The 13,069-nt window shown below is 52.5% G+C and overlaps 1 protein-coding gene across 1 annotated transcript in view; it reads right to left on the reverse strand.

Annotated features, from left to right (window-relative positions):
• The window catches only part of ACOT7 (acyl-CoA thioesterase 7), a 94,722-nt gene extending 83,079 nt beyond the window's left edge, over positions 1-11,643 (reverse strand). Inside the window, exon 1 of the mRNA XM_059135155.1 lies at positions 11,440-11,643. Within this exon, the coding sequence (XP_058991138.1) occupies positions 11,440-11,597 (158 nt within the window). The 5' untranslated portion in view covers positions 11,598-11,643. The remainder of the gene's footprint in view (positions 1-11,439) is intronic.
• Between the last annotated feature and the right edge of the window lie 1,426 nt (positions 11,644-13,069).

The following is a 13,069-nucleotide window of genomic DNA, read 5'->3' on the forward strand; positions in this document are numbered from 1 at the left end:
CCACACACCATGGCTCATGACCTTGGAATGCTGGTTAGCGGTCTGGTTTCCTTACCTGGAATGGGAATAGCATTAAAAATGGCTCCCATTGGGGCACTTGGGTGTCTCAGTGGGTTAAAGCCTCTGCTTTTGGCTCAGGTCATGATCCCAGGGTCCTGGGATCAAGCCCCACATCGGGCTCTCTGCTCAGCAGGGAGCCTGCTTCCTCCTCTCTCTCTGCCTCTCTGCCTACTTGTGATCTCTGTCAAGTAAATAAATAAAATCTTTTAAATAAATAAATAGAAACATTGAATGTGTTAATTATTTAAAAAAAAAAAATTGGCTCCCATTGCCAAAACTTATCAGATGCCACACTTTCGCTGGCTGTTCTGGCTACGATTTAGATTTAAGGCTCGTGGACATTCAGATGCAATTCCTTGGAGACCAAAGGAAACCACCTCACTGATATTTCTGCCAAAAATGAGGCAGTCAAGGAAACCCAGAGACAAATCCCTGCTGTGGTCCGCAACAAATGATAATATGGAAAAATTGACAGGCGATAACCCAATAATTGGCCCCCGAGAAGGAAAAACAGTACTGGAAGTCTAATCATTGTTGGCTCAATGAAAAGACAGAACTCTGGTTTGGACCCAAAAACAAACTGAGCCTACCGGAAGTTCTAAAATTCCCACTACTTACCTCTGTACACGAGTTTACTGACAAAATTATAGTGTTCATGAATAATTAGCGGAGAAATTTGGTAGGGGGGAGAAATATCAACAAGGCTGCAAACAGGGCTTACTTCACACACCTGTCCGAAGTACAGTCTGCGGAAACCCCTTCACGTGTATGGGTTGTACAAACACAACAAGATGTGGTAGTCACAGTTCGTGTATTTTCTCACTGGCTTGAGCCCTTCCCTTATAGGCAGGCCCCTGCTGCTTCTGTGGTTAAACTTCTGTTCAATAGGATGCCTGGGGGGCTCAGTCCGTTAAGTGTCTGCCTTCGGCTCAGGTCATGATCCTGGAGTCCTGGGATCGAGTCCCACGTTGGGCTCTCTGCTCTACGGGGTCTGCTTCTCCCTCTACCCCTCCCCCTGCTTCTGCTCTCTCAAATAAACAAAATCTTAAAAAGAAAAATTCTGTTCAAAAGAATGCCCCCACCTGAGTAACTCCTGTCAAACGTCACAGTGATCAAGAAACCCATTTTAACGGTCAGGTGCCTCGACGAGTCTGTGCTCTTTGGCTAGTTTCAGAATACTACGCACACTCCTCAAGGTCAATCCTCAAGGTAAGTGAAACACATGAAAGGCATTATGAAGATTCAGGTGGCAAAAGCTGTAGAGACCTTCCAGACATCGTGGCCGAAAGCACGGCTCTTGGTCCTTCCGAATCTCCGACTGACCCCTTTGGAAATTGCAGCCTCGCAGCCGTGGAGCTAAGTAGCAGGACATCCGGTGCCCTGGGCCCTGCCTCCTGTCATCTGTAGTTGACAAAAGGAGATGCTTCACAATATTTTTTTAAAGTCCTAACTGCATCTGTTAAAAATAACCAGGCTTGGGGCGCCTGGGTGGCTCAGTGGGTTAAAGCCTCTGCCTTGGACTCAGGTCGTGATCCTGGGATCCAGTCCCGCATCAGGCTCTCTGCTCAGCAGGGAGTCTGCTTCTCCCTCTCTCTGCCTGCCTCTCTGCCTACTTGTGACCTCTATCAAATAAATAAATAAAATCTTTTAAAAAAAAAAAAATGGGCGCCTGGGTGGCTCAGTGGGTTGAGCCGCTGCCTTCAGCTCGGGTCATGGTCTCGGGGTCCTGGGATCGAGTCCCGCATCGGGCTCTCTGCTCAGCGGGGAGCCTGCTTCCCTCTCTCTCTCTCTGCCTGCCTCTCCGTCTATTTGTGATTTCTCTCTGTCAAATAAATAAATAAATAAAATCTTTAAAAAAAACCAAAATAACCAGGCTTTGGTACAGGGCACCCGGCTGGCTCAGTCGGTGGTGTGTGTAACTCTTGATCTCGGGGTTGTGGGTTCAAGCCCCCACTGGGTGTAGAGATTACTTTAAAAATAATATATTTTTAAGAATTTAAAATAGGGGTGCCTGGGTGGCTCAGTCATTTGAGTGTCCGCCTTTGGCTCAGGTTGAGGCCCACGGAGAGTGCTTTTCCTTCTGCCCCTCACCCCACTCATGCTCCTCTCTTTCTCTCAAATAAATGAACAAAATCTTTTTAAAACATAAAAATAAAAAATAACCATGTTTCGTAGACCAACCTTTTCACCATTCATTCCCAGGAGACACAGACCTTGTAACCTGAGATTTCGTCTGTTGGGAGACACACCTCCACAAAGACTCATCAGCCTCACTGGAAATGCCCTTCCCAGGCACTGCTCACCAGCCCTGTGCCACCAAACTCCAACAGGACACATCTAGGTGAAGCACCTAAGCCTGACCAGCTGGTGACCAAAAGCACAGGCTTCCAGGCCGTGAAGTCGATGACATGACAACACAGCTTCCCTGAGCAGTCCAAGCCAGGCCTAGAAGCCTTCTCCACGCTGTCTGCCTCTACTGTCACTTTCATGGAAAGAAAATGCCCTCATCCCCATCTCCCCAGGCTCTTGGAAAAGGGGAAAACCTTTCTTTTTTTTTTATTATGGCCTTTTTCAGAACCAGCCTCATCATGATCCCGTGACAAATTAGTTTCTCACTTGCATTTTGTGAAGGATTAAAAGGTTCAGGAGTCACAAAAGTCTTTCATCTGAACTATTATTTGACTCTGAGTTCTTTTCTTTTTAATTTTATTTATTTATTTGACAGACAGAGATCACAAGTAGGCAGAGAGGCAGGCAGAGAGAGAGGAGGAAGCAGGCTCCCCACTGAGCAGAAAGCCCAATGCGATGCGGGGCTTGATCCCAGGACCCTGAGATCATGACCTGAGCTGAAGGCAGAGTCTTTAACCCACTGAGCCACGCAGGCACCCCTTGACTCTGAGTTCTTATCCAAATTCACGGTCTCTAATTTTGCAACCTTACAGGCTGTCTTATTGGATAACATTTGTTTTTGCAAACTGTTCTTTTAGATAATAATAGTGGGTTTTTGGGTTTGGTTTTGTTTTTAAAGATTTTATTTGACAGAGAGAGACAGCGAGAGAAGGAACACAAGCCGGGTGGCAGGGGGAGAGAAGCCGGCTTCCCGCTGAGCAGGGAGCCCGATGCAAGGCTCCATCCCTGGACCCCGGGATCATGACCTGAGCCAAAGGCAGAGGCTTAACCCACTGAGCCACCCAGGGGCCCCAACAGTACTATTTTAATACACCTTTGAAATTTTACTATTTTTGCAGAAAGCTCGTGTGCTATTGCTTCATGCTGCACCGTGTCTTCCCCAATGTCCTGGGTTCCTTCAGCCTGTCCCGGTGCTGTGCACCATCCATCCTGCGCTCCTCACCTGTCTCAGTGGAGACTTTCAGGAGGCACTTCCAGACCTCGAGTCCTGGTACAGAACCACCACACAATCTGGAATTGTTATGTTACTTCTTCTGTTGCATAAATATTTCCAGTTGTGTGGTTTGATTGTGGGTCAGACTTTCGTAAAAATGACGTACCAGGAAGGAGATGATCTCCAACACTACAGTCTTGATAAGATGTAGTAGAGATAGGAAGTGCCTGAGAATCCACACTCCTAACCTTCGTTACTCAAATGTGGCCTTAAGTGGTTTCCAACTGCCATGTGCTTCCCCCTCCAATGTAGGACATGACAACCGGGAATGGTCCTTCCTGGCACTGAGAGATGAAGCCACTGAATGAGGGAGGGCACATCTAGGGGGCTCAGGAGGGTGAGCGTCTGCCTTCGGCTCAGGTCATGGTCCCAGGGTCCTGGGATGGAGCCTTGTGTCAGGCTCCCTGCTCAGCGGGGAGCTTGCTTCTCCATCTCCCTCTGTCTTTCCCCTGCTTGTGCAGCCTCTCACTCTCTGTGAAATAAATAAATAAAATCTTAAATAAGGAGGCCTGACTCTCCATCAGAGCTTGACCAAAAACAAAACAAAACAAAAGAGGGGTACTGGGTGGCTCAGTCAGTTAAGCATCTGACTTGATTTCAGCTCATTTTAAGATCTCAGGGTCCTGGGATCAAGCCCTGAATTGGGCTCTGCACTGTGCAGAGTCCCCATCTGAGGATTCGCTCCCTTTGCTCCTCCCCTGCTCAAGCATTTTCTCGCGCTCTCTCTCTTTCTAATAACTACATAAATAAATAAACCTCTTTTAAAAACAATGGGGGCACATGGGTGGCTCAGTCAGTTAGCGATCGACTCCGAATTTCAGCTCAGGTCATGATCTCAGGATTATGAGACAGACCCCTGCATCAGGCTCTGCACTGGGTGTGAAGCTCACATGAGATTCTCTCTCCCTCTCCCTCTGCCCCTGCCCCCCAAACAAAACAAAACAAAAGTGGCATGAAAATTAATAAGGTAAAACCCAAAGTCAGCAGGCTAGAAGGGGGATCATGCCATTCAATGTCAGTTCCAGGAAACACTGCCAATTACAGACTCCCAGACAAGAATCGTCAACAGGAAAGAATCATCAGCTAAAGGACCCCAACAGGAAAAGATGTACATTGAATTTTCTAAAAAAAAACAACTATTCCTGTGGCTCAGCCAATGAGAGACCATCACCACTTAGCTCTCATTCAGTACCACCCCTCCAGACTTCCGCCTTCTTCTCCATAAAATAATGTTCCTCTCCTTTGTCTGTTGGACTTGCTTATGGTCTTTCCATAGCTTGTGTGTCCTGAATTGCAATTCTGATTTTCCTGAATAAACCCAGTTTTGCTGATAAAATAACTTTCCTTTTTAAAGTTAACAGGACATGGGTGGGACTCTGAGCAACATGGCCCAGATTCTCATCTCCAGGACCTGGAAGCCTCTACCACCCATCAGGCCAGACCCGGCCTCCGGCAGGGGTGAACAGCTCCACTGGGCGGTAAGGGTCCCTGCAGGGCAGGTGTCAGGAGGGCTGGGAGGCTGCCAACTAGCGCACGGGTTCTGGCAGCGGGGTGGCTGAGGAAAGCGGACACAAGAACAGCAGTGGAAAATTCCCATCCCTACTTCAGACAGTGGCTCACCAGCTCTGCTGGAGCACTGGTGGGCCACAGATTTCTGCGCCCCAGATCTCCAAGATGCAAAACCAGTAGGTCTGGAGTAGAGACTCAAGAGGCTGTTGGTCTTTTCATTCCTTTTCTTTTTTAAAGATTTTATTTACTGGGGACCTGCGTGGCTCAGTTGGTTGAGTGTCTACCTTTGGGGTCTTAGGACTGAGTCCCACATCGGGTTCTCTGCCAGTGGGGAGCCTGCTTCTCCCTCTCCCCGTTTGTGCTCTCTCAAATAAAAAAAAAAATTTTTTTAATTATTTTAGAGAGAGAAGGAGTGCAAGCAGGGGGAGAGGGAGAAAATCTCCAGCAGACTGCCCGCTGAGCACAGAGCCCGACTGAGGGCTCCATCCCGGGACCCTGACATTACCGCCTGAGCGGAAACCAAGAGTCGAACACTTAGCCAACTGAGTTACCCAGGTGCCCACATCTTTTTATTCTTTATTGTGGAAAACATCACTTACAAGAGCAGAGAGAAGGAAATGAACCCGAGTCCCCACTAAACAGCCCCACTGGTCAACTCTGGTTTCAGATGATCGGTTTCCTCTCTGTTCCCACCCACTCCCCAGTTCTGGAGGAGTTTAAACAAATCTCAGACATCACAGCTTAGCATTTGTAAATATCTCAGCATTCCCTCTAAACCAGAAAGACTCCTTCTAAAAATAGAACCACAGGAGTGCCTGGGTGGCTCAGTCTTAATTGTCTGCTCTTGGCTCAGGTCATGATCCCAGGGTCCTGGGATCCAGCCCCGCATCGGGCTCCCTGCTTAGCAGGAAGCCTGCTTCTCTCTCTCCCACTCCCCCTGCTTGGTTCCCTCTCTCACTGTGTCTCTTTGTCAAATTAATTAATTTTTAAAAAGTAGAACCACAAAACAATGATCTCACCTAAAATATAACATTGAATACCAAGTGTGTGTTCAGGATTCACCAGTGGCGTACTAAAAGTTTTGAGATCCACATGTGTGAACTGTCTTCACAATCACCAACAGCTGGAAAGACCCCAGGTGTTCCCAGACTGGCGGGAAACAAAGTGCAGGTAGCACAACTGGACAGTGAGAAGAAAGAACGACACACACTCGGCAGGTGGCGCTCACAAGCAGAGTGCCAGGTGCATAATGGCACCCATGCGAAATTCTAGAAAAGGCAGAAACCAGAGTGATAGAAAGCAGACCTGTTTACCAGGGTTTGGGGCTGGGAAGGCCGCTGGGGGTGATGGAAACGCTGTGTCACAGTGGTGGTGGTAATTCTGGGGGTGCACATCTCGAATTCTGTGAGCAGTGCGCTTAAAATAGGTATGGTTCATTGTGTACATCATACCTTATAAGGTCGTTTTTTTAAAAAGCAGAACTACAGAGACCTCACCTTAAACACACGGGAAATTCCTTAGTATCTTTTAAGTTTCAAAGGACTAGCCAAGTTCCCCCCAAGTATCTCGTTAATGTTTTAAAATCTGCATTTTGTTGATTTTTCTACTTAAGTGTAATGTGCATGCGGAATATGTGCATTTGTAAGAGGCTTCCTCAGTTACTGGGATGCAGGTGGTCCGTGGGACGGGTGACCTTCTAATGCATCCCCCTCCCCGGGACACCTCTGGCAGGGAGACGCAGGGGGCCTGGAGGCACACAGGGCAGTCCCTCCGGGCGGGGCCCCCCTGCACGAGCCCCAGCGCAGTGAAGGTCCGTCCAAGGAGACCGGTGGAGTGGCGGGTGGAGTGGCGTCAGGGCGCCGGCAGGGGGAGCTCCCACACGCCGCGGCGCCGCGGCGCCTGCAGGGCCGCGGGGAAGGCAGCTCCGCAGGGCACCAGCTTTAGCTCTGCTGCGCCCGCCCCAGCACGAGGAAGAAAGCTTTCCCCTTCCCCTGGCAACAGCCCAGCCAGTGGGGGACTGTCACACGTCGGCCAATGAGAAGCCACTATACTCTGCACTCCCGGTTCGCTCCAATAGGCTTCTTGTTCCTAAGGGCTCGGGAACGCCCCCTCCCATATAAAAGAGCGTCCCTCTCCTTTGTTCCCAGGCTTTGCCCGTGCTTTTGCCCTAAGCCTCCTTGCCCGGCAGTTCCTGAGTAACCTCCCCCTTTTTCTTTCTGGTAAAATAACTGGCAGCTTTCTTTTTAAGGTTAACAGGAGAAAGCAACTTCCGGCCCGACCGAAGCCAGGGAGCTGGTGGCCTGTGGTGCCAAATCCAGGGCGATGCCAGGTTGCCTGGCCCACTTGCAGGGGGAGGCTGGGCGGTGGCGTGAGCAACAGCCTACTCAACCAGAGGCTCCTTGGGCTGCAATGGCTGCACCTTTTTCCAGGGCCTCCCTGTCCTAGCAAGAAGGGAGTCAGCACTGTGTATTCATTGTTCTATAGAATGTTCCAGAACATTAGCTCAGGGTATGGCTTCTGTAAATCAGATTCGATGTTTTTATTAATTCCACTATAGACCCAAAGATCGAGTCCAAGGGGAAAAATGTTAACCTGTTAACACACTAGAATTCAGGTCCTTTCCACCAACATTTTGGCTCCTTGATGCCAGATCTACCAGAAGTCGTATCTCCTAGAGGCCAAGCACTACTCAAGGCATTCTCAGCACAGCTGTGAACAATGTCAGTCCCTAACCTCAAGACATTTCCGGGCAGATTTGCATCTAAGAGCATGCAAACAAAAAACCCCATTCAGACCTCACACACTTACCTACAAATAAATGACTCCTAGATCACCTGCCCTGGGCAAAGTCCGAACCAAGGTCCGCCCCCATTAGCTACGCGTTTTGAGAGCCAACTGCAGTTCCCAGGGCGCTTCTGAAGCCTGAGGAAATCCTTCCTCTCCCAGGCCTGCCATAATTCCCAGTTTCTACATGCCTCTACCATACTACACTGTCCCATAATGTAGCCACCAGTCACAGGACTATGTAGGTTTATATTTAAATGAATGCAATTAAAAATGCAGTCCCCCCACCCTGTGTGGCCACATTTCAGGCACTCAGAGGCCAGTGACTATGGCTACCATATTGGACAATGCAGACATAGAGGATTTCCATCAGCGTCCCACAAAGCCCTATTCTCCCCACAACCTGTTATATGACATGTCCTTCAACTTTATTTCAACACACACTCGGGGGCTTCTGCTAGGGGCCCACACTGATGCCATGAATAAGCCTCACAACCAAATATAAACTTCGGCTTGGAAAGCAGGAGGGAAACCACAGCAACAGGGACACTGGCAGGGAATAATCCGCCAATAGCCTTCAGCTCCTGGTCAAGGCCCAAGGTCTGTCCTTGACCAAGACCTTAACCTCTGAGGGCCCCATTTTCCCAGTCACATGACAGAGCTGGACTGGAGAGCTTCTAAGGGCCCTTCCAGATCTGATGTTCTAGAACTCTGAGTCCCAACAAGGAAAAATGTAAATTGCTAACTAAACATTAACATTACTTAAGCCAAGGGAAATAAACCAAAATAACCAAAGGAGACATGCTCTTCTGAGATTTTAACCGCTGCCCGGGGCACCTGCATCATAGGGCTGGGTCAGAAAGAGGAGGAGACAGCACCGCACAGTGGCCTGACTGTCCAAAGTTCAGGTTCTCAAAGGTGAACTGTTCTCTTTGTGAGCTCACATTCCCCTTGTGAGCTCACTTTTATAACTGCCCAGGACTGCGCCAAGGATTTTAATCCCTAGAGCAGGCATTATCATCTCCTGTTCGCAAAGAAGAGAGCTGAGGCCCAGCGAGGTTAAGGAACATGCCTAAGGCCACTCACCTATAAGAGGCCGAGCTAGGATTCAAATTCAGGCCCCTCGGCCTCCTGAGCCAGTGTCCCACTTTGGGACACAAAGAGCTTCCATTTACTTACAAGGTGCCAGCCATTCCAACAGGCACTAACTAGATACACTTTTTTTTTTTTTTTTAAGATTTTTTTTATTTATTTGACAGACAGATCACAAGTAGGCAGAGAGGCAGGCAGAGAGAGAGAGGAGGAGGAGGCAGGCTCCCCTGCTGAGCAGAGAGCCCGATGTGAGGCTCGATCCCAGGACCCTGAGATCATGACCTGAGCCGAAGGCAGAGGCTTTAACCACTGAGCCACCCAGGTGCCCCTAGATACACTTTCTTTAACACTCAGAACCACCCAGGAGAAAAATGGGACACTGGAAGGTCAGGCAGCTTCCAAACGGGGTGGAGGCAGCATTCACTTAAGTAATGCTAATGTTTAGTTGGCAGATTACATTTTTTCCTCATTGGGCTGCGGAGTTGGTTCTAACCATTGCCTCCCCAACCTTTAGCGCCCCATCCCTTCAAAACCGCCTTCCAAACCGAGAGCATGTGACCACTCTTAATGATCTGGTAGAGTGGGGGTTCTGGCATCCTTCCCTGCTGGACTGTGAACCCCTGAAGCTGGGGACCAAATGTTCCATATGTCGGTCAGTGTCCCTCCGTGCCACTTGGCTCCCTGGAGGTGTCCAGTGAAACTCGTTAAATTCACAGGCTTGGCTGTCCCAAGCCAGGAGGCTCCTCTTTCAACGCAGGGTATCAGCTCAGATGTCCTTAAAGGGCTCCCTGCCCTGGTATGCCCACTCTCCAGTGTCCTGGAGCTTCTCTGGGCCAAACCCTTGTGACCATGGCCCTCTTCACAGCCCTGCCCCAACTCCCTTTGGCAGCTGAGCTAGGCACCTGCCACTCACCTCAGCCAAGCATTCTGCCCACCTGTCCCAAGGCCATTCCAAGAAAATGCGCAATTGTAAATATGCCAGAACCAGCGCCGTACACACCCAAGGTAACAGAAAGCACACACACAGATGTGTAGCTTGAAATCGGTATCTTCTTTTATGGGGGGGAGGGATGTAGTGGAAAATCCACGGGTCTGGACACATACAACCTGGCAGGGGCTGCCCTCAGGCTCTTGTGGCTGGATGACCTTACCGAGACATTGGCAAGAGCCTCAATTTCCTACTCCAATTTCCTTCCTCTCTTCACAGTGGTGAGACCCCTGCCATCCCCCCTCCCAGGAAAGTTGGGCAAACCGAATGAATCCAGAGATACACAAGCCCTCTGTGCAAATGCTGAATGCCAAGGTCACTTGGCCAATACAAGGCAGAGCCTGATCCAGGGCCCTGACACCAGGCCCGTCCTTTACCCAACTCAGTTACTTCTGTTATTTTTGCCCTGGAGCTTGGGAGTTGGTGTGGCCATGACCGCCACACAGCCGATACCAAAGGGAGCACAGCAAGGTTCTCCTTACAAGTCTCCTCTTCCTAGAAAACTCAAAACTGACCTTGAGGTCAGAAAAGGCTTCTGACTGGGTCAGAAGTGAGACGGAGTCGAGGCACCCTGTGCATGCAGCACTTCCAGCACACACCCAGCCACTGCCTTTTCCAGAGAGATGTCAACATCCACAGGAAACCGATCTGGCTGGGACCCAAGTTCAGTGTGATGCCCAACCTCCAAACCTCAGGAACCAGCCCCACACCAGGAAGCAGCTCGTTCCTAGCGCGCACCAGGCAGGACAGCCCCGCTGCAGGCCCGGTCCTAGCGCGGCCTTCCCACACTTCTTGCCCTTACTCAGCTCCTCCCCAAATACCAGGGCGCTCCGTTTCTGATTCTGCCCAAAGGGATGAGAGTAACCTTGAGGCTGCCCTCCGCGCTCCAGCGGGAAATAAGCCAGCTCAGGGTCTCCGGCTTCCCGGGGGGCTGCTATCTACCTCGGGCCCGTGGAGGAAGGTAGGGGTGGTCCGCTGCGAAGAACAACCCTGCGCCCCATTGTGTGAGATGCTTCCAGGCTCCACGGAGCAGTAAACCGTCAGCAGGGAAGGGGATTTTCCGCTCTTCCACTTAACACCGGCTCTCCGCGAAACCCGAGGCTTCACACTGAAAGGAATGCTCCCCTGCAGCCCCCGCCCACTCGGGTACCCACCCGGGGGCTCGCCGGGCGAGCTGGTTATCCGCGCCCCACCTCTGGGGGGATGCGGTGGGCGAGGCGCCACCGCCCGGAGAACGCCCTCGAATTAGGGGGGCTCAACGGGAGCCGGGTAGGGGCTCCAGCGCGCTCCGGCACGGGCGGGGCGCGCGGCGCGGGGGATGCGCACCGACCCCGCCCGGAAGGGCGCCGCGCGGATTCCTCCCGCAAACGGCCTGCGTGGCCGCCGCGCCGCGCCGTCCCCGGGATACGCCAGGGGCCGCCGGCGCTGCGGAGTCCGAGGCGCATCCCGGCCGCGGCGGGCGGGCGGCGAGCCGGAGAAGCGGGGCCCGGCACCCGGCTGGGGCGGCGGCGGTGGGGGGAGGCCGCGGAGGGGCGCGGGCCGGGGCGGGCCCGCGCGCTGACTCGGCGTCCTGGCCGCCCACCGCGCCGCGCGCCCCGCTTACCGGCAGATCTGGATGGCGGACGGGGTCTCGGCGGCGGGGCCTGACATGCCGGCGGCGACCGCGAGCGGCTGAAGGAGAGCGCAGGTGTCTGGCAGGCCTGGCGCGGAATGAATGAGCCCGGGCGGCGCCATGGAGGGGGAGGGAGGAGGCGGGGCCATGGCGCCGGGGGCGGGGTCTAGGCGCCGGCGACGAATCGAACGCGGACTCCTGCGCCGGCCCCGCCCCCAGACGCCCCGCCCCCCGAGCTGCCGCCGGCTCCCCCGGCGTCCGGTTCTGGCTGCGGCGGGGCGCCGTGGGGCGCCGCTTCCAGAAGGTTCGGCGGCTGTTGGGCGGCGCCGAGGGGGGGGCGGCTGCGTGGATCAGCGTCGCCCCACGCGGCGCGTGTTCGTGCGGGGCGTTCCCGCCGTCCGCGCCCGGCCGTTGCGGGTCACAGCGCCCCGCGAGGCGGCCGGCGTGCGGCAGAGCGGCCTGCGGGGGTCCGCGTCCGGGTGTCGCCTTCTCGTATCAGCCATGACAGGAAACTGGAGGCGGTTTCCCGTAAAAGAGCCTTTACGGCCGAGCTGCCGTGTGCGGTGCCGCGAGGCACGTGGGTGCGCGGAGCCCCGGGCCGGGAGCCGGCCGCCGCGGAGCTGAGCTGGGCATCTCTGTACACCGCCGGCTCCAAACCGCCGCGGGGTTCCTGCAGGAGGACCCTCCTGGGGCGTGGAGCTTTGGCCTGGGGGCGTGCATGCTGCAGTAGGAACCCTAGAGATGCTGCTCTGTGACGTTGCATGCCCTATGCTCCGCCGTGGGGCCCAGGTCAAGTCGGGGTCACAAAATACGCCCAAAATCCCCCAAGAAGGGGAAGGGTGATTGCCTTGCCAGAATTACCGAGAGCTGTTTACCCAGTGTTAGATTCGCCTTTCTCCAGATTTGTTACAATGAACATAAATCGCTTTTGTAGTCAGATTTTTAGAAATCAAATGAAACCCACAGAACTCGAGCTCTTCGGTGAAATTTGAAAACCTATTTATTCCAAACTAAATAGCTATGAAGGACTCGTGCCTGCCTCATCCTGGTCGGTCTGGCCTTCCCTGACCATGGAGGGAGCCCAGATCCCATCTGTGATCTAAGATTATTGCACTGGAGAGGGCGGGGCCCGGGGCGGGGGGGGGGGGTGATTATTGCACTAGAAATTTTGTTTTTAACCCTAGTTAACCACCACCTCTTCCTCTGATGGGTCCCAAAGGGGATGGATTTCTTAGGATGGGAACCTAGGAGCAAGAGCCAGCTTTAGTCTTAGCCAAAGCAATTTCCTTATCTCTTAATTGAGAGTAATACCTTCCTGACTTTCCGCGAGAAATGAGGTAATGAAAGTAAGGGGCCTACCTCCTTAATAATCAGGGCCTTTCTTTCTCTTTTGTTCTCACCTTTCCTACTCAAATGTCGTTTCTCCAGACAGCTCTTCCCAGGCCCTCAGTGCAATAGAACAAGGATTTACAAGGGCCCTGCCCTGTGTGTACAGGTGGGAACATTCCCACCAGGTTGGATACATTTTTGTTCTTCAAAAAGCTCTATATCTGATCGCGAGACAAATGGGACACAAAAAGCCTGGTCATGACCACATGCTGAATGGAATTCCTAGACCAGG

This window comes from Mustela lutreola, chromosome 10 (assembly GCF_030435805.1).
Source record: "Mustela lutreola isolate mMusLut2 chromosome 10, mMusLut2.pri, whole genome shotgun sequence".
Lineage (NCBI taxonomy): Eukaryota > Metazoa > Chordata > Mammalia > Carnivora > Mustelidae > Mustela > Mustela lutreola.